Genomic DNA, 20,478 nt, shown 5'->3' with positions numbered 1-20,478 from the left:
CTAGGCTAAACATATATATATATTTATGTCATTGCAATTGTAACACACTTTCACCTCAGATGTTTCCGTATGCTCCGTCACTGACAAACACCTTTTTCCTCCCCACGTAGTATCTCTCTCATACAATCATCCCAGGCAGCAGTTGGGAATTTTTAAAGTTGGAGAACGTCTGTATCAGATCATTGACTCAAACAAGTTTGCAGGCTCCCTGCTGATGATCCCATGGTGATGATCCTGCTCTGATAAGACTGGAAGCATTTTATTGTGGGGATAGCTTGTTATGTGGAAGCTGCTGGGTAAAGTGATATTGTTAAGCGTATATCTTAGTGTTAATGATGACTTAATGACTGCTTGCTTTGCACTGGATCTGACAAACGTTTGCCCAAGTCATTAATCAAAACTAGTGCATGTTGTGTGCTGTTTTATTACTCTGAGGATTCACGTATGTTTTAGTCCCATTTTATAATTAACCTCCAATAATTATATCAGCCGTGTCTAGCTTGCCTTGTGTGCACAAGGTAATATTAGCTGCAAACCTTTGATGCATTTGTGGTTGAGCCTCTTTGCAGTGCTTTGATTAGCTGGGCCTTGTATTCATAAGGTCCAAAATCACTTTGTAACGGCTGTCATATACGTTCAGAGTCAGCCCCTTCAGTCCTCTGAAACGTGCTCGTTGCAGAAGCAATATTTGCACACGAAAGCCTCTGAATCGAAGTCCCTTGAGAAAGGCTGCAGCTGCAATGTGAATGGGGACCTGAGCAGCTTCCCCCGTCGTGAGTAGGGCCTTGTTCTTCACGGGGACGAGCAAGTGGGGCACCGCGGCTTCCTCTGCCCCTGCCAGATCAGCCAAGGCTTCGAAATGCTGGGCTGGCTCTCAGAAACCCCTACGTCTAAAGCGTGGCTCAGATACACAGCACTTCTGAAAATGGAGCCATTCTCATTAAGATGTCGAAATATTGTGCCTAGAAAACTTGTTTCATGTTCCCACCCATGGAAGTATTTACCAAAGCTTGTTACTGTTTTACAATGATTTTTGCTATTTGTATCAGTGCTGCTGTTAACCAAGATACTTGAAAGAAAGTTCCCCCTAGGCAGGTTGCCTGGCTGTGCAAGTCCCTACCTGTGCCGGAGGTGAAAGCTCTGGCTGGGAGATGCTTTGGGTGCCAAAGCTGGGAGGCCCAGTGTCCTCCTCTGTGTTCCTGGTGGTTGAACGTTCGGATAGTCGTCTAAAAGGGATTTAAGGCAAGGTGAAGCTGGTAGTGGCTGATAGACACCCTTTATTTAGAATTCACTCCTATTGGTAGTGAAGTTTTTGTTGCTTTAGTAATCCCACGTAAAGTTCTATGATTTTATACATGACCACCACCTGTCTCCTCCGTTTTTGGTATTACTCTCATGGTGTTGACTCTGATGCTGAAATCTGAAGGGCAGTTGTGAATATTACTTAAAACGATGAAATCCATTGCTCTTGAACTCTAACTAAACCTGAGACATTAAACCCGTATCTGCAAGTGTGTCAGTGTGGCTCCACCACCCTAACAGTGAACTGGGGTCATGTGTTTTGCTGGTGTGAACTGATGTAGCTCTAGGGCTATCGGGAGAATGTGAAAAAATTAGTTCAGAGGAGAGATGAATAAGACGGAAGAGAGCAGAAGTAAATAAATGACATAATGTGAAAGTAAGCCAGAAGAATAGAGCAAAGGAAAAGGATAAAAGATGTCCCTAAATTAACCCTTTCCATGGAATTTCAGGATATCTCTTTTAAGCAGTAACAGAAGATCTTGTAACCAAGCTCTTCGCTGGTCCCTAATATGCCTTGTAAGAGATGAGATGCTGGGGCTAATTTCTGGGGTGTCAGTAATCTGTAATGTCATCAGGGCAGCATTAGGGAAAGAGACTGTCCCATCTGTAACGTTCTCCAGTTAGACTGCCGTGAATAGGGACTCACGTTGGAAGTCTCCCCAAACACCCTTTTTCCCTCGTTTTGTTTTAAATCTCCCTGTGTTTTCTCTGAGGTGTGCAACTTCTGGTCCTTGGATGAAAGTGCAAACCTGGTTAGCAGGGGAAACTTTTCAGGTAGCGCAGCTGCATGTCTTTCTTTTTAATTGTGCACCTACCTGCTGAGTTCTATGGGCTTTGAAACGCTTAGACTTTAAATTGCCTTTTACAAAAAAAAAAAAAAAAAAAAAAAAAGCCCTGTGTAGACATGGTGACCAGCCAAATACCTTGCTAAGTATAACTAACTGTACACTGACATTTTGTAAAACTTAAATAATAAAAACAGATTAGAGGCATAAATTGCTGGCTTGCTGTCATTGGAATATGCTGCTTTTAAAATGATCTCAGCTGGGACCATGTGAAAGCTTTTTTGTAAGGTTTTGAGAGTCTTCTTGAACCGCCAAATACCGAGCTTGTCTTTAAGTCTGTCCAATTTTTGATAGGCACAAAATGTCAGTACTGGCTCCAGCCTTGTTTCGGGAAAGCGGCCTGAGGTAGAGCGGTGGGAGGGAGCTTGGCTCGCGCCTGCGTTCGGCTCTCACGGCTGGTGGGGGCAATCGGAAGAAACACTTGTCTTGGAGGCTGGAGCCCAACTCCGAGAATCGCTGTAGACAGTCCATGCAGAACCAGAGTATTGCAGAATCGTTCCAGGAATAGACAATTGCTATTCTGTTTTTTGGAAAACTGTTATTTTCGTATGACTCAGATCTTTTGGAGAACTCTTTATCTCCTCTTCCTTTTTACTCAATTAGATGATTTCCTGCTATCAAAACAAGTATCGCAATATCTGACTGCATACTGGGTCTCCAGGCTAGCTGGGGGCCAGGCATGCTAGATGCCTCACAAACGCAAAGGGTGGACAAACATGTGCATTGTCACTTTGAGTTAGATCTCATATATGTCCCTGGCAAAGACCAGTAGAAGACATTTCAGGAGAGTGTATGAAAGCTGTGAAGTACGCAGATACATGATGGTCTTTCCTGACATTCCAGAAAAAGCTAGATATCATTTTATGCCCTGCAGCATGGGTTTTAATTATCTTTCCACAATATTTTGGTATAATCATCAACTATTATAATTGCTCTGGATCATCTTGTCATCTTTACAAATGTCTGCTCCATTTTTTTAATCATGTTGGTCCAAAAAAATTTTGTGTCAATGACTTACTGTTCAGTTTTATGTTGTATGAGTGTTTAACCGCAAAAGTTTATAATTAAATAAAAAAGATAAGTACCTTTTAGAGAGAGGTTTAGGCCAAAATTTCAAGTGCTTATTTTCCCGGAAGTGCAAGTATTTAAGGAGATTTGCAGAACATTGGGATGAATGGGCAGTGGACACGTGTGCATCATTAAAAATGGCACTTTTTGCCCCTTCACATCTATAAGCTCCCAAAGCTTTTGTGAATCCTGATCTTAAAGATGGGGTTGATGTCACCCATTTTTTGTCATCTAAATGCTACCTATCCAGATTAAACTAATCTCTAGGCTCTCCCTGTAGTCAGCAGGGCGTGCTGGACACCTCCGCAGGGGAGGTCCTTGCCAGAAGATAGTTTAAGGAAGAGGAGATGAATTGCCTTTTAGCAGTACCTATATTGGTCATTGAGAAAAGAGCAGGGAGAGACCTCACATGACAGCGAATTCCATTCCCTGAACCCAAACATCACCAGGTCCTGAACCATTTATCTTACAGATGTTTGCTCTGGAAATCTGGAAGAGGTGGAGACTCCCCAGCAGCCCTAAGCAGCTTGAGTCAGGGCTTGCTCTCCTCGTTGTTGTGTGGAGTTTTGGCACTGTGCCATCTCTGCTTCTTTCTGTGCTGTAGCTTTCCATCCATAATTTGTGGGAAAATGCAGCTGTTTGCAGCTGTATAGCTGAGGCACTCTGGCATCCTGAAAAGCATTTCCAGATAGAGTAAAACAGAGGAGCTATGCAGCAAAGTAAAATTACTGAAAATTTTTATGCTATTAATTAACCCAAGTTAATTAATTTGGATCTTCCAGCAGGTGACTTAGCTTACATGACTTAGCACCCATCTTTTCTAAATCTAGCTCTAGGCTGACTTAGAGAAGTGAATGCCAGAACACTCTAATTCACAGCCGAAGCCGTTTTTCAGCCAGCCCCACTGTGTCTGGGAGCCTCGTTGGAGGTATCAAGCATCTGGAAACTTTGCTGTTTGCCTCCTTGGTTCTCTGGCGAACTCTCCCTGCCTCGCACCCGATTTTTTTCCCCTCTTCTGCTTCTGAAATGGTCAGAACTGTGACCAGACACCGCAGGCCTCCAGCTCTTGTTCTGGCCCCGGAGCAGACTTGTGTTGACTGCAGCTCCTTTTCCCCCAACCTGCTTGGACAGAGGAGGGATCGCTGCCGCTCGCACTGAGCGAGGAGATCGCCCTCCCAGAGATGGGCAAGCTTCAGGCTGCCCGAAGGGCTGAGCGTGTTTCAAGGGTGGAGGGACAAATTCCCAGTGACCTTCAGGAGATATTCGATCTCTCCATTCCTTGGCCAGCATTTGGCAGCGTGCATGTTCCATTAGATCAGGCAAACAGTGCAGCAGACCAAATTCTGCCCTCAGTTGCATCATAAAGCTCAAAATAAGAGATTCTGCTTTATTATGCATTACCATACAGTACTGATTATATAGAGAGTTCCAGGTGTAGAAATATCAAAATAATAGATCGTTTTTGCTGTGGATTCATATTCTATTCATTATAGAGATGAATTTGGCCCTTTACTTGCTACACTGATTTTAATTTGTTAGAAACTTTAGTATCCCTCCTGAATTTGTGGGCATTCTTTGATTTTAATCCAGCTTTTGATGGTGGTAGTTGAATGTATTCCTGGATTTTTGTTTGTGTTTGTCTAGTGGGATAGGTTGCAGTTAAGTGAAATGCGTGGTGTAAGCAAGGAGAAATTGCTGTATGCAAACCATAATTTCCACGTACTGACTATTTTGAGTGCTGTGATGAAAGGGATGTATCACAGCATTTTTATCACATCAGCCACTATCTTTGTGTCTCTACCTGAAGGATGGCAAAGGCCCCCCTTTCATCTGAAGGATTATGAGGCCATTATGGTAAGCAGCAGCACCACACTGGGGTGACATTGCTGGGACTTTGATCTTCTGCTCTAAGTCTTGAAGCATTATTTGTGGTTCTCCTGTTCCCTGTCTCTGTGACTTGATGTTTAGTGAGAGCAGAGAAGAGCAGCTCCTTGCCAGAGCTGTTCAGGAAAAAATCACTAGCCCTCTGTAGTGAGGGAGGGGGAAAGAGAGGTCAGGTGAATGCTACCCCAATCCAGCTGTGGTCGTGGTCTCGCGCATCTGGAGCTGACCTTCACCCAAACAGAAACTACTTGCCCATAAAATATGACAAACCACCTCCTGTCATGCCTCCAATCCCAGAGCAGGAGAGCATCAGCGCAGAAAAGCGTATGAGGCCGAGGGACTTGGTTCACAAGTGTTTCGATGGCCCTGGTTTCCTGTTCTCTCTGTGCTGGAACAGGTATAAAGGAGCTGCTTTCCATCCGTGTGATGCAGCTTCTGAATGTACAGGAAACTAATTAATCTTGGGTGAACTCTGGATAATGAAAGCCTGTATTTTATAGTTGACTCTTCTATTTGCCTTTAGTGACTATTGCATTTCTTTAATATTAAAATAAGATTCATATATAAAAAAGAACACACAATAATTTATCTCTGTAATAGTGATATATCATCTTTGGATGTAATATTTTTATTTCCTTTCATTTTTTTCCTTACCTTTTCTGGTTTTCTTTCCCCAGATTTTGCCCAGAATTGGAGTTCTTCACGTTTTTTTGTCTTAGCATTGCTGCTTTTTCTCCCCTAGCAATAGGTATTGAGACATTGGTTCATTATGTTTGTTGATGCCTTCAAGCAAAGCCCTAATTCAGCAAGGGTGGTACCTCAGAACAAATGATGGAGGACGTTGCAATTCAGATTCTGAGTTTACATTCTAGCATCTAAAATGACTGGTCTCAACCTGTCCCTTCGTGCTGAGCATTCCTACTGCTCCCCTTATGTCGTATGCAGCTATCTCATAGAAGAGAAGAGGCAAGAACAGAAAATGAAATTTAATCACTTCCTTCTCTGTTCTGAGAGCAGCATAATCTTGCCATTAGCTGCACAGTAGTTCAGCAGGTCACTAAGCCTTCCTTATCACCATGGTCACCCCGACTGTTGTAACAGGAATTAGGATCGAGTCACGTCTGCACCAGCTCCCGTCATGTCTTTCCTGAGATGGAGCTATGGCCACGCTGTCTGCAGGAGGCTGTGAGCTTCAGGTTGCACAGCCCATGCAGGAAAAAAGCCCCTGTGCTGTAATCCTCTGTTTCCTAGTGTGCAAGGAGGTGGTGTCCCAAGGGAGGCAGCTCTTTTTGACGCAGTAGACCCAACTCAGATTCTACCAATTCATCTCAGTTTTCTGCTAAGTCCCGGCAAGTTCATCAAGGAGGCTGGTGGATTAAGAGGGCTGATTTTCAACGGGTAGGATCTGACTTTAAGAGAACAACATACTTTCTGTGCCAAATAATAAGATTGTTACTAATGCCTTTCTTCCAGGGTTGAAAATCCAGTGTGCTGGCACTGGTCCCATAAATAATACGTTGCTTCACAAGCGTAGCCGCAGGGTTGTCCGTACATAAATCCTCATCCGCAGTTTGACAGCAAGGGAGAAGAAGATGACTGAGCAGGGTGAGAAACGTCGGGTCAGGGTGCCGTTAGGGCAGGGAGCACCCTCCCCAGAGGATGCTCGGTCGTGCTAGGAGCACTGCAGCTGAAGTGCCTTTGCTGGTCTCAGTTGGCTTGAGCGTGCACGTAGCGACTGAGCAACACCACACACTCCCACTGCAGCTTTCTCTTCAACTTGTGTTTTGCAGCATCACCTTCGATTAAGCTTCTTGTGGATGACCCGATAGTGGTGAACCCCGGGGAAGCGATCACCTTAGTCTGCGTGACGACAGGAGGGGAGCCAGCCCCCAGCCTGACGTGGGTGAGGTCCGTCGGCGTCCTGCCTGAGAAGACAGTCCTGAACGGTGGGACTTTAACGATACCTGCCATCACATCAGAAGACGCTGGCACATACAGTTGCATCGCCAATAACAATGTTGGAAATCCTGCGAAAAAGTCCACCAACATCATTGTAAGAGGTAAGCTGAGCTGCAAAACCAGTGGCCTTTACCTTGGAGCATGAACTAACTCCCAGTTTGACAGGACTGTTGCCTTCACATGGTTGTGTCCTATGTTTCCAAACATAGTTCTGATAGTTTCTAATAATCTAAGAGATTAATTGGTTCTGCCTGAAAATGGCCCATGGTTCTCTCACTGGGCTCAAACCCCTGATTTTGAAACGAAGGTGGAGCGGTGCCCCTTTGCACAGTGAATATGCAGCAGCTTTCCCATCCCAGCTGGAGACAACCGATTGCCAAAGGACATCATGTTTTCCTTGGCATTTCCTGTGGGTGGGAAGACTTGCTGATCACCTGCACATGCTGTTTCTCTCACAGCACCCTCGGTGCAGAGCAGTGTGGAAGAGTTTCCCTCCTGCCAATGGGTCCTGGGATCCTGGAGATGTCACTACATGCTTCAGCCTTTTCTCCCTCCTCATAAGCTTAATGTGTTATTGAAATTAAGGCTGTTCTGCATGCTGTGAATCTGCTGCCATCACATGACTGCTCCCTGGGCAGGAGCTTTAGATTAGTGCCTATGTTTTAATTATGCTACATAGCAGGATAAATATCTGTCTTGGATAAAGGTAAGAGAAGAGCGCTTAAAGAAAAATTACTGCCAGGTGGAAAGAAAATCTCCCTAGTTGTTTACGGCCTTCTGGATAACCACAGGGATGTGGCCAGTTGGTTTGAAGGAAGAGTTCAGTTGGCTGGTAAGCATCATCAGAGTGGATTAATCTACCTGAACCAAATAGTTCATCCGAAACTAATTTTCCATAATCTAATCTGCGAATGGTACTGCAACATAAACTCCCACGCTATAGGAACTTTAAATGATAACATGTGATTAATCATACTCAAGAGAAACTGCTGTATAAGAAGCCAGTGGTTTGAACATTTTATGTGAGCCATAACCCCTGTTCACTCGTTACTGCCCAACACATTACACTCTTCAGCAGGACGATGAATTAGAATCTATTTCTGCTCAGGGGGTCAGGGAGGGAGCACTGCATCAGCCCAGGTCTGCAGGAGTTTATCAGGAGATGTCTACAGATTTATTTGTAATATTGTATTTCCATTTGAATTTTTGACATTTGGCTTATGGGTTTTGTTGTCAAGAGGCAAAAGCAGTGTTATTTCAAGAACATAGCATGGACATTAATTTGCTGTGATTTACAGCGGTGATGAGGTGGTGAAGGGAGGGTGTGAGTGGAACGCACGTTCGGAATAAACACAGGAACAGGAAAGGCTTTCTGGGAAAAGAAATCTCAATATTTTAATTGACCCAGCAGACAGCACCAGAGAGCCCAGAGGAAAAGCAAAAGTCCCTAACTCCCTGCAGATACAAATTTCATGAGTCATAGTATAATAATAATATGCCCTCCCATTTTTATTTATAGAAGCCCATGCCTAGGAGATGCCTAGGAGCTGCAAGATGCCGAACAAAATTTCATTAAAGCGTTCAAGGAGGGTTTTTTCCTCTCTCTGCTGTGTGGCCCTGTTAATTCTGAGGAGAAGGGACCATGACAAGGAACACCTCATCAAGTAGTTGAAGCATAGCCCTCTTCTAAGCCCAATATGTTGCTATTTACTATGATTTTTCCTCTTCATTATTATTTCTATTAAAGAGGCAGAACTGTCTTTAAAAATCTTTTTATTCTGGCCAAACTTGATTTAGCTTTACTGAAAATATTGCTGAGTTTAGCACCAGTGGAATATATGAGGGAGAAATTCATATCCCAGCTTTGATTTTTGTTTGTGTGTCTGTTTCTTAGCACTTCGCCTATAGCTCATTGCTTCTCTGTGTTTCATTTTTTTTGTTGATCTGGATTTGCACACAGCAGACGGGGAGGAGAGAATATTTACTTGAGGAGGCGGCTAAGCCTTGCAGGAGAAGCATTTTGCAACTGGAGTTCCCAGCTTCTCGCAGGTGGCCTCCCTGTTCCAGGCCGAGACGGTACCCCCTAATCGCACCCAGATATGAATGTAAAAAAGAATTGTAAATCTTTCCAACAAAACCAGGCTGTATGCTTGCCCTGCAGTTCAGGTGAACCCAAATCCCTTGCAAAACAACAGGCATTGCATGCAGCTACCGAGGAGAAGAGTCTCTCTCCTGCAGCATCTGCTGCAGCAGTTAAATTAACACTTTCAGATATAGCAACATCCTTTAAAGGTCTCGCTTCCTTAAGGAAGTTGTAAGCTGCAAAGTCAGCTCCCTTTGTTTCCATCCTGCCAAGTTTTCTTGTTAGTGCCCTTCCCTTACAGCAGTCAGATAACGTTAATGAAAATTTTGCTGAGAAGGTACAGAGAAATTGTTTTGCATGCTGCAGTGCCGTTCCCTAAGAGGCACAGATGCAATGTGATATCTTTTGTTTGCTCCTTTTGCTTTGAACAAGAGCTCACCAGAGGCAAATAAACGACTTGTTGAATAGGGCTTTGACTGTTGGAGCGGCTGCCTCTGTAACGAGGCCGTGTGCTATTTACCTGGCAAAATCTCCATTTAGTGACAAAGTTTGTGAAATACATCTGCTTTTAAGAATGCCGTTGTCAGCTCAACTCTACCCAAAGTTATTGCAGAATATCTCATTCCTTCAAATACATTGTCTTCTATAAAGGTGTCTGGGTCAAAAAAGAGAAAAAAGATGTGCTATCTAATTTCAGCAGAGCTGGCTGCTCACCAATTCTAATTATGACAGTTTCTTTCTAAGTATTTTCTTTAGATTAATGAGTTCTTTAAATGATTGTAAGTCTGGTAGCATTTGAATGTTAGTGGGTGTTCTCATCAGTAGCATCTTGACTTCCTGCTCTCCAACTGATTGTTAAAATAGCTTCCTATAACGTATTTCTAGACAAAGCCATTAGAAGGCAGAGGGAGCTCTAAGGGGTTTTGGACTCCCCTCACTAGAGTGAGACTTGCACTTTTCTGCTTCTCTGAAAAAAAGATCTCTCAGGTAGCAAATCCAATGCCACCATGAAGAAACAGTTCCAAACAGCCTGCATTCCTGACATATGTATTTTTTTATCATGTCTGACTTTTCCTATTTTTCTGACATTTCCCTGATGCCATTTAGAACACAGTAGTTTTGTTCTGATGTAATGGAAATCATTTTCCATAAAGACTGGGGTGTGGGAAACCTGGTAGATTTTGATCACCCTGTCAGAGAGAACTTCCTCACTCGGCATAATTCTGTTAAATCTCCTTCACCATTACTCTGTTGATATGCAGCTCTGTTAGTCAAACTTGGAGGTAATGGTAAACAGTCTTCCTATTGATTTTTCTGAATTAAAATAACAAGTAAACAATGAAAAAAAACCCCTGTACTGTGTTAAAAGCAAATGCAAGACCTTCTAATATCTTGCAGTGCTTGAGTCCACACACACAGTAGTATGGATGCTTCTTGGTGTCCCCAAAACCCACACATGCATGGTTATGCAGGAAGGACTTACATTATTTCCAGGAACTTGGTAGTTAGTGACCTCATCCATGAGCTGGCCCTAGGCCCAGTTCCCTGCCCTGCCTGATTTGGCAAATGGGAATTTGAACATCTAACTTACCACATAGCCCAGAAGACTCTTTTGGTCCAGGCATCTGTTGGACTTTGCTGTTGGAGAGTGTTTTATTCCTTAAAAATTCTCAAATGCATATTTGGAGAGGGAAGAATATAGCATTAGAATAGATGAACAGTAATACTGGCCTTGTAAATGCTGAAGATACTACCTAAAAGCATGATCTTCACAATACCATTCAATCTTTGGGTGCCAACTGCAAATGTCAAAAGATGCTGGAATCTGGCTAATCATATACCTACGGCTTCCTGAAAATCAGACATCTTCAACATGACCTGAACTAAGTGCTCAAAATTACTGCAGCATGAAAGAACAAATACTCCAAAGACACGGTCAAGAGAAAAATTAAAAAATTCCATTGCTGAAACCGGTACATCTCTGAAGAATTAAAGGCTTTTGATGAGGAAGGATGTCAGGAAGCTACTCCATCCAGTAAGAGAGCGAAAATGCCGGGTAGTGTCTTCAAAGGACACCTGTGCATTGGATTAGGAAAAAGGGAGAGTCAGAGAAATGTTTTATAGGTCTTAAAATATGGAGCACTGATGTCATTTGGAAGTGGGTGGCCATGGACCAACACAATTTGTTACCTCATCAGCGGGGACTCCCGTTACCTGCTTTCAATGTATTCCTTAATATCTTCCATTGTAACTGCAAATTCTTTTTTAATAGCAATTGGCTCTTACTATGTGACTTTTCCCTTCTGCGGAGTAGAATCATTATGTCTGGAGTTAATTTTTCAAAGGGGTGGGAATCCTTGTCACTTCAAATAAAAAATAATATTTTAAATGTCCTGTACTCTGCATTAACACAAAAGCTTTTGCTGAACAAAAAACACTCTGGAGAAATGCAGGGTAAGGCCAGGATTGCTGGAATTACTTATCCCATTATGTCTTTTAAAACTATATATGAACTAGGTAACAGTGCTAAAAAGAAGGCGGGGAAGAACAATGACCCAGATTGTGAAATAAATGGTATTTTTTGTTGCCTTTGTGATAGATTAAAAAGAAAAGGTATTTCTGGTGTCTGCCACACTGGTTCATTCTCAGTCTCACTGGTTCATTCTCAGTCTCACTTTCCCTTCTGCTTGCCCGTGATGGCTGTGTTTACCCTAGAGCTTTCTCCTTGGGTTTTTCCTTGTTGGCTTAGAGAGGTTGCAAGACAAAGTGGGCAACAGATGTGTCTGTGTAGTTATACATCAGTATCTCTGGTTTTACCCCAAAAGATTCTCAGATATTATTGATAAGGGAAAGGTGAGCACAGCCTCCAATCGGTGTGTGCCGAGGGCAGACCAGAGGCCTTGCTCCCAAGCTCTGGGCAGAAGGTGGTGTTGGGGTCTTCACGCACGTGTGACAACAGTTACCGAGACCCCCCTCACAGCAGCTAGCTGTCATCTTCTGCTAGGGTTGTTGGATGGTGGCTGACCGAGAAGCAGTGCTCGTTAGTTGGCATCGTTTGTGGTGGCGAGGAGGGCTCGCTGGAGGTGCTGGCTGTGTGCTCTTGCATTCCCAGCCTGAAATACTGGGGTTTTGTGTGCAACTGGCAGAAGGAGCTTTTTTCTCCTCTTTCTTTTTTGCCTCTCTGTATTCTGTGAAGGTCTCACAGCAGACTGATCATACTGGTGCTTATTTCATGGCCGGAGAGATCCGAAGGCCTTGGCAGATATCCATACACGTCCAACAGGCGATACTACACGACACAGATGTGGTAACCACCGTTGACTTCCTAACGAGTGACCGTGCGTGTAGTTGGACTTTAGTTCAGCTTGGTGCTGCCCAGCTGCTGTTCCCCCACCAGCGGGGAGGTTTGTAGCTAGTGGAGGTCTGCAGAGATGAGGTCTCCTCAGCTTGCTTTGTAGGAGGAAAAATACAGCAGCCTTCATGCTGGTTTTCAGCATCCATTGATGGGTGCATGCTCCTCAGGGCTGGCTAGAAAGAGTGATTTCTTGGAAAATGCCTTGGTTCTGAAATTCATGTTCAGGAATGAGACTGGAAGGGCCCTGCTGGGTCATCAAAGCCGGTTGCCTTTTATTCCAGGCATCCATCTCATCTCGTCTCATCTCTTGCATCATCTTTTTTGTAGATTGACCAAGCTCCACCTTAGGTTTCGATAGCTTTCCTGCTCTGCAGGAGCCTGTTCCTGTATCTCAGCGCTCCGACACTGAGGTTCTCTCTCATTGCCAGTGTAGACGTGTGTCCTTTGTCAATTTGTTGTCCCATGAAGCCAGCTCTGCTGTGGAGTGGCATCAGGTCGGTCCCGCGGACGCATTGCGCTTCGGAGGGGTGTGTTTGGTTCAGCCGGGTGCCACCGTGGCTGTCCAGGCACCTTTGCCCCTGCTAGGGGCCCTCATCATCACTCTGCCTCTCTGGTATGGTACCAAGGGATGTCTTGATGGTAATTCTTTCAAAAGAAAAAAAGAATTGCAGCCAGTTTGGGTTCCTCGGGTGGGAAACGTGTCTCTGTGGCTGGAGGCTTCACCTGCAAAGCCTAATCTTACGGCATGTCCAACGTGTTGCTCCAGTCATAAGTTACCAGTGCACTATCCTAAAAGTTTACAGCTCTGAGAATGAATGTGTAAAAAAGTTGAGCTTTAGAGTTTAATAAGTCCATTTATTTTTATTATCTGAAATAGGAGTTTCGGGCATGTGTGCTCTCTCGCGGGCTGGGGTGTATCGCGGATGAGTTCATAAACCAGTTCCGCGTAAAAATGTAGATGGTTTATTGATTCTTCTGCCCTGTCATTAGGACTTCCTGGAATCTTTGTGTACAGAATTTTTATTTTTAAATAAGTTTGCTGCTGTTCCACATCCTGTAGTGCCTGTCAGGCACCATATTTCTATGAAGATAAAGGAAAAAGGGTTTCAGGAGATAACACTCAATTGGTCTCTCTCCTCCCGACCCTTACGATGTGGCTGCTTCAGGTAGCTGCATTTCTTCTTCAGTAGAGTGGCAGGAAAAAAAAATAAAGTTATCCTCGCTGTGGCTTGGCTAGCAGGTATGAACTAATACATGGCAAAATTTTGGGTATTGGCATGGTAGTGTAGTTTAATATTGCAACAAATCTTGGCTGATTAATACCTGATGAGGTCTGTGTAGGCTTAACAACAGTCGCATTTTCTTTTAGCAGGAAGAATTGAGATTTCCAAAATTTCATTTCATCCTGAAGGGAGAGGAGAAGAAGGGGAAGGATGATGCACAATATTTTGTTTTGATGTTACCAAGATCCTTTGTTTGGCTTTGAGCTGTGCTTTGGTGTGCTGATTTGTATTGCATCAGGCAATTGTGAATGCAATTGGTTGGTGTCTGCCCACCCTGATGAATAATTTTGGAAAGTTTTATAAGATCCTGGTTTATTTTTGAAGCACCGAACTGTGGAATAAAAGCAGTTTGTGGAAGGGAAATGTATCCAGTGTTGTAACAAATTCAGCCTCTAATGAAATCCTTAAGTAGGATAAAACTCTCAGGCCACATGCAAAGCAGGAGATGGGAGACATTCCAACATGGAAACCTTGGAAACTGCCTTTTTTTGCACTAGTTTTTGAAGAAAGGTAAATACAGTATGTTGAGTTTCATTTGCAGTGTGTGGGCAAAGCGCAGAGTGAAGATTTACACTATACTACTTTTTGGCATCCTGGAAAGCTCGGCCAGGCTGGTATTTTGACAGATTTGGCACATGAGTTAGACTTTATAAAGGCGCTGGCCCTGAAAAACACCCAGCTGTAATGTTCAGAGGATTTATAATTTTGTTTGGCAAGTGCACAGCCCACTGGGGATTACATCAGCTCCTCCGAATTGTTTAATTCATATCCCAGTTCTTGCCTAGCTGGTGCTGAGACTTGCGACGTTCCCGTTCGTTTGCGAGATGGGCAGTTTGGGGCTGGACTAGCCCCGTGTCCCCGGGTCAGGTTGTGGTTTATATGCAGTGCTCCAACTTGGCAAGCTTGTGGGCTTTAATATCACCCAAATTCTTGTTTTGTTTTGTTTCCCTTTCTTCTGCCTTGCACTTCAAAAAAATGCTGCATGCCAGGTGCCAGGTTGTCCCCACTCTTTGTTGGGTCTGGTCTCATGAGTGACCCTGCTTGGAGCAGGAGGTTGGACCAGAGACCTCCCCAGGGCCCTTCCCACCTGCGTTATGCTATGGACCTGTATGCGTTCGCTCCTCTGATGCTTGAATATTGCCTTCTGAAAGCAATTAAAAGACAGTCTGTGCTGCGTTTCGCATACTTTGATCTCAGCTTCATCTATTTAATGGATCATATGCTGAGTAACTTGTAAACTGAAATCTTCTACGTGACAGAGAAGTTTTCACCTCCCTTCCTTTCGGAAAGAAAAGCCGTAAAAGCAATAAAAGAATTAACTTAAGCACAGATAAAAAGAGACATCTGCCGCACGACATCTCCAAAATAATAAATGCTTTTCTTTTAAAAAAATTAAAAACATTTACAAAAATAGCGACAAAACCTGAAATCTCTCCTCACTATTTGCATTTAAATTGAAAATGTGAATGCATCTGGTCTTGTAAGTGCCAAATAATTACTTGATATTAAAGAGTTTGGAGATGCTCTAGTAGAAGACGCTTGACAACTTAATTGTTCTGATAGCTACTGAAAGTTAAGGCTTTAAAAAAACTTTAAGCTAAAACCATGTTGACAGAAGTGAAATGAACTGTTGATAAAATGCTGGGAATGTGTGCCTTTTTTAGAATAGGAAGGTGACTGTAGGGAACATTCAAACAGCATAATTTTGTCAACATTATCTAAGAGATGCCCCAAAACCCTATTCAAGAAATTTGCATTTGAAGAAAAGAGGTCAACATTCACGCCTTCCCTGTAAAGCTTTGTGAATAATTACGTAGTCGTGCTAGTTTTTAATGTTCTCCTTATGACCAACACAAGACTGCATGCTGGCTTTCCCCTCAACATGAGTGGTTTGTTCTGGGGAGTCTTCTGTTATTTGAAACCATTAGATAAAAGTATATGTTCCTAATGCAGGAGAAGCTTGCTATGTGCAGAACTTACAGGTGATTTTATTTGATGTTAGGCTGATTTTTTAATTCAGAGTGAAATGTGCAGCACTACTTTCAGAATAAGGAAGGAGATATTTGCATATCTCAGCAGTGGACTGACCAGTCACAAGGCTGTAGAGATGAACCATGGAGGTAGGAGAACTTTCCTTGTTAGAGGAAAAATAGACCGAACAGCATGATGCTGGCGTTGGCAAACCTGACAATCCCTGTCAGCTGAGGATGAATCTCCATTAAGGGATACAAAATAGATGCCACTGTGGTGGAGGTAAGCTGACAAGAATTTACATATTTTAATTCAGAAGTGCTGAGGGCTGGTGCTACTCAGGAGATGCTGAGGGATCTATCCTGTCCTCTCTCTTTTCAGCCCACTCAGTACTTCTATAAAAGAAAAATGTGAAGCACGTGCATGACTTACTATTTCAGACTCAACTTAAATGCTCTGGGGGAAGGAGGGCTCTTTGACCACGGTCTGTGGTGCAGGACAGTGTTTGAGATTGTTCAGAGACAAAAAGTAATTGCATTGCACATGACTTCATAGAGTTATTTATTTCTAGCTTTCACAAGGATCTGTGTCTGTTTGTGGTATAGAAGAGCATTGGAAAAGCCATTTGGTAGGAGGTTAACTGCTAGTACGCTTCAAGTGTACTGCACTTCAGCTTCTCCTGCTAATTTTCTGAACGCTTTATTGCCCCTTTTCCAGTTTATTATACCTTTCCTTAGTCCACTGACCAAAGAATGGCTTCATCCAAGCTAACCCCCTTTTTTTGCTTTGGGAATTTTGGCTTTTTAACCGTATTATACAATTCTTCTTGTAACTCTAGGTGTAGACTAACATTTTTTTCTGTTTATATTATTCCCCCAAATACATAATTTTATTTCCCTTGGGTTTTTTTTTGTTTTTGGGGAGTTTTTTTTGTTTTTACTTTTATTTTTTGAAATTTGCTTCCCCAGGTTTCTGTTGTCTTTCGTCCAAAACGCACGCTCTGCTCCAAACTCATGATCAACAACACACCATGGGGTCCAGTTTCCCTAAAGCAAAGTTGTCTCTACCCATGACCTAACTGCAGCTTGCTCCGGGCCTTCCCTGAAGCCTGGCGTGAAGCACGTGTCCAGTCTGGATCTGAGGCATGTTTGGATGGAGAGGTAGACGTGGCTGTGATGGTCACTGCAGAATGCTGTGGCCCTGGAAAGGATTCAGTTTGTGAAAACTGTCTCCAGTTTATCTAATTTCCCATAACAGTGCTGAGGATGGTGGACGATAGTTGTTCATCAAAAAGGGATAGAAGTCATTATGTAAAACGTTTTATAAGATGATGCTTCAGAGGAGGCTTCTGTCTGTTTCCGAATGGATGTGCAGGTTGTACAGATATTGCGATCCATGTAAATTTTTTTAATGGAAATCTACAGGACTTGGTTACCTGGAGTGTGTTTGGGCTTTTTTATTTTGAAACTAGGCCTGAAGACCGTAATTCTGAATGTTTTTCTTTTATGCTTTAAATCAAGACTTAAGTTTGCTTACAGATGGGTTTTTTTGTTGACAAAAGTAAATTTGAGTTTCAGTGTTTCATATGTGCAGAATAAAGATGCAAAGTATGTCAAAATGTATCTCAATGTGACAAAATGAAGGTTGTCAGATTACTCTGTGATACTCACCAGTGAGAAATAATTTTTGGACAGTTGTTAAATTGTCTCTACTCAGCTTAGCTATTTGATAATCTAGTTTAAGGCACCATCATGGAGAGTACTTAAGACAAAGCACCTCTGCTGCCTGTGGCAAAAATAAACAAAAAGGCTTTGTGTTTCTTTGGAGCTTGTGGTAGGAGCAGTTTTTGGTTTCATTGATTTGATAGAGGTAGACATACTAATGAAGAAAAGAAACCTCAGAAAAGGATTTCCATCAGCCTGTTTCTTCTGTGGGAATGACTTTTTATTTAGTGCTTAGATTCCTTTAAACTGGCCTTTCATATTGAAGAAATTGGAGAATGTCAACCGTCCGAGCAGTTTCTGGGATGTGGTAGCAGGGCAGAGATTCCTTTGTGCATCCACTTGTTCATTTAACCATTCAGACCAACAAATCTGAAACCCAACCCAGTGGTGTGAAACCCAACCCAGTGGTGTAGTTGTTCAATGATAGTTTTAGCAAACGTATCTAAGGAAGCAACAAGAGATGTTAATATTTGCTTTACCGCTTTATTTTTGCTTGTCACTTTGCTTGTAAAATATGGAATTACAATCTGCTTTCTTTCATTTTCGAACTGTGACTTGCTGCACTGAAGCTAAGTAGATGCAGTCTGAGGGTGAGAAGAAGCCAGCGGCGGTAGGGAATCGGTCAAAGCGCCGAAATGGCTCCCGAGAGGTGACCTGCCTGCTCCCTTGCCACGTCTCTAAACTGGTGCTGATGGCTGTTTGTCCAACCCGTTCTGGAAACCTCCAGGGATGGTGCTTCTCTAGCCTTTCTGAGCTGCTGGTTGTCCTCTCTGGCCTTTCTCCCACTGCTTGCAAAGTCTTTCTTGAAGTGCAATGTCCACAAGACACAACGCTTCAGACTTCACCACTGCTTTTTAGATGGGAAAGCAATTACCTGCCTCGTGAGCAAACAGGCAGCGTGGTGGCATGGTTGCCTTCGTCAGAGGAAGCCAGTGCTATAGACTCCTGTTCGGCTGGTGGTCCATGGTCCCCCAGCTTAAACACGGATCTTTTTTTTGCTTAACAGAGAAGATCTGCATATTAGTCCAAACTTGTCATTGCTTTGCAATTATTTATGTGTAACACTGTAATATAGCAAAGCTCAGGTCACAGAAGTGATGGATCAGAGTAATGACATAAGTTGAAACGTGCCATTTTTTCTGCTCTTTGAGGTTTGCAACAGATGCTTTTAGGGAAGCATAAATAATTCAGAATTACTGCGGTAAAGCATTTCTTTGATGCTCTGTCGATACATCAGTGTTTGCCTTCAACCACAGTGAGCCAAGGCATTTGAGTTTTTTCTTAGTTTTCAGTGATGGGATACAACTTCAGAAAGGTCCTGTGTTAGTCGTGAAAGGCACCAACCCAAGTCCAGGTGTTTACACCACATGTATTAAGTGCATCAATTTTCTATGTTGAACTATTGTATTTGACTGCTGTATTTATTTATTGGTGAAATCCCGTGTTACAAAGCTGGTGCTTTACACTCGGACAGGCACAGGTGAGCTGCTTCTGAGACTCCCACAGCTGAAAGCAGAATCAGAATGGGTCACTCTTTGAGGGGGAGGAGGTTGAGTTTTTACTCTGCTCTGCAAATCTGGGGCCTGCTGAAGACTACCAGTCTGGACACCAACAAGCAATGAGAAAAGTTGGCTCCTCAAGATTTCCTGGCAGATTAGGAAAAGGGTTTAGGTTTACAAATACACTTCACAAGTCTTTTAGGGACTATCTGAAATCTTTGCTGACAGGCTTTGAATCTTTTGAATTGCATCCTTGTGAAAGCAGGATTTCTTTTCCCATCTGTGGGGCTCGAAGGAGATGAGGTACCCAGTGTGACTGAAGCAAGAGCAGATGATAAGTGTTGGCTTTCTTCACCCACTGCCTACCTCATATCTTTTTTTCAAGGACCCATGAATCATCACAGTAATCATCTTTGTACCAAAAGATCACAGCAGTGACCTGGAGAGTTGATTCTCAGTCTTTTAAAGCAAGCAACCAGTGCCTGGATTAACAGACTGGAGCTTCTAGAGGATGAAGCTGGGTTTTGCAACTCGCTGTCCAAACAAGCTGTTCCCATGGTGCTTTTTGTGTCATCTTATCCTTTGATGTGGAATAGAACTCAAGGCAAAGGGCTTAATCCAAAGCACACAGAAGTCATGGGAGGGCTCATCATTCTCTGTGCTGAACTTTGTTTCAGAGCATTAGTGCTTTACTTGCTGTTTCTCTGCAGGCCATTGGCCTTAAAAATAAAGCCAAGAGTCTTTCCAAGTAGCATGAACTCTTGCGTGTGCATGGGAAGAAGAAACATCGCAGGGTCTGTAATATTTGAGCACTCGGAAAGCATTGCTGCTTTACCTCACCCAGGGAATGCAGCTGAAACTCCGAATCCCTAGCTATTTTGAAGGATTTTGGGAGCAAGATCTGGACATTTACTTATTGACCTTTATTTGATAAAATGCCAGCGCTTGGATGCTCAGAAGCAAGTAGTATACTGGATGCTGAGTTCAAGAAACCTCCAAAATACGCTTGTCGTGGTCCAAAAGCTGTGCAAGTCTTTCTATCTGCCTGGCTCCTTGTCAGGTGCCACTCTCATGTTGTTCGTTGGGAACAGGATAAAACAAAACCTCTCTCTAGCCTTAGCAAAACATTAAGGGGAACAATCAGAATTAGTTGAAGCCACTTGTGCTTGGTGCACATAGGCTGAACCTCGTGTGGAATCCAGCTGCTCAGTCAAGGTTAAAATCAGTAATTTGCACAGTTCTGCTGCTTACTCTTGCTGTTGCTGCAGGCTACACACAAACATCAGAAAACACAAATCCAAGCATTCCCCAATGCCCGACGTCAGTTTAGGAAGCAGTCAGTGGCCAATAACTATTATGTCAAAGCCTGCAAATTGTGCAGTAGCTAATATATTCAATTACGGTGTCTGATGCAGTTTATATATCATGAAATGTGCATTTGCAAGATATGAACATTTTGATGGATTAAAGGAGCATTTTGGGTTGATCAGGGTGGAGGGGGAAGA

At 43.1% G+C, this 20,478-nt stretch overlaps 1 protein-coding gene across 2 annotated transcripts in view; it reads left to right on the top strand.

Moving 5' to 3' along the window:
• MDGA2 (MAM domain containing glycosylphosphatidylinositol anchor 2) overlaps positions 1 to 20,478 on the top strand; it is a 373,737-nt gene that overhangs the window by 229,443 nt on the left and 123,816 nt on the right. For both annotated transcript variants that reach the window (XR_010389253.1, XM_064511798.1), the window contains exon 6: positions 6,890 to 7,159. Coding sequence is in view for 1 of the 2 variants with exons in the window: in XM_064511798.1 (XP_064367868.1) it covers positions 6,890 to 7,159 (270 nt within the window). In the remaining variant the exon portion in view is untranslated. The remainder of the gene's footprint in view (positions 1 to 6,889; positions 7,160 to 20,478) is intronic.

The sequence above is a fragment of the Dromaius novaehollandiae genome, chromosome 5, assembly GCF_036370855.1.
Source record: "Dromaius novaehollandiae isolate bDroNov1 chromosome 5, bDroNov1.hap1, whole genome shotgun sequence".
NCBI classification, from domain to species: domain Eukaryota; kingdom Metazoa; phylum Chordata; class Aves; order Casuariiformes; family Dromaiidae; genus Dromaius; species Dromaius novaehollandiae.
This window is presented reverse-complemented; position numbering and strand designations above follow the sequence as displayed.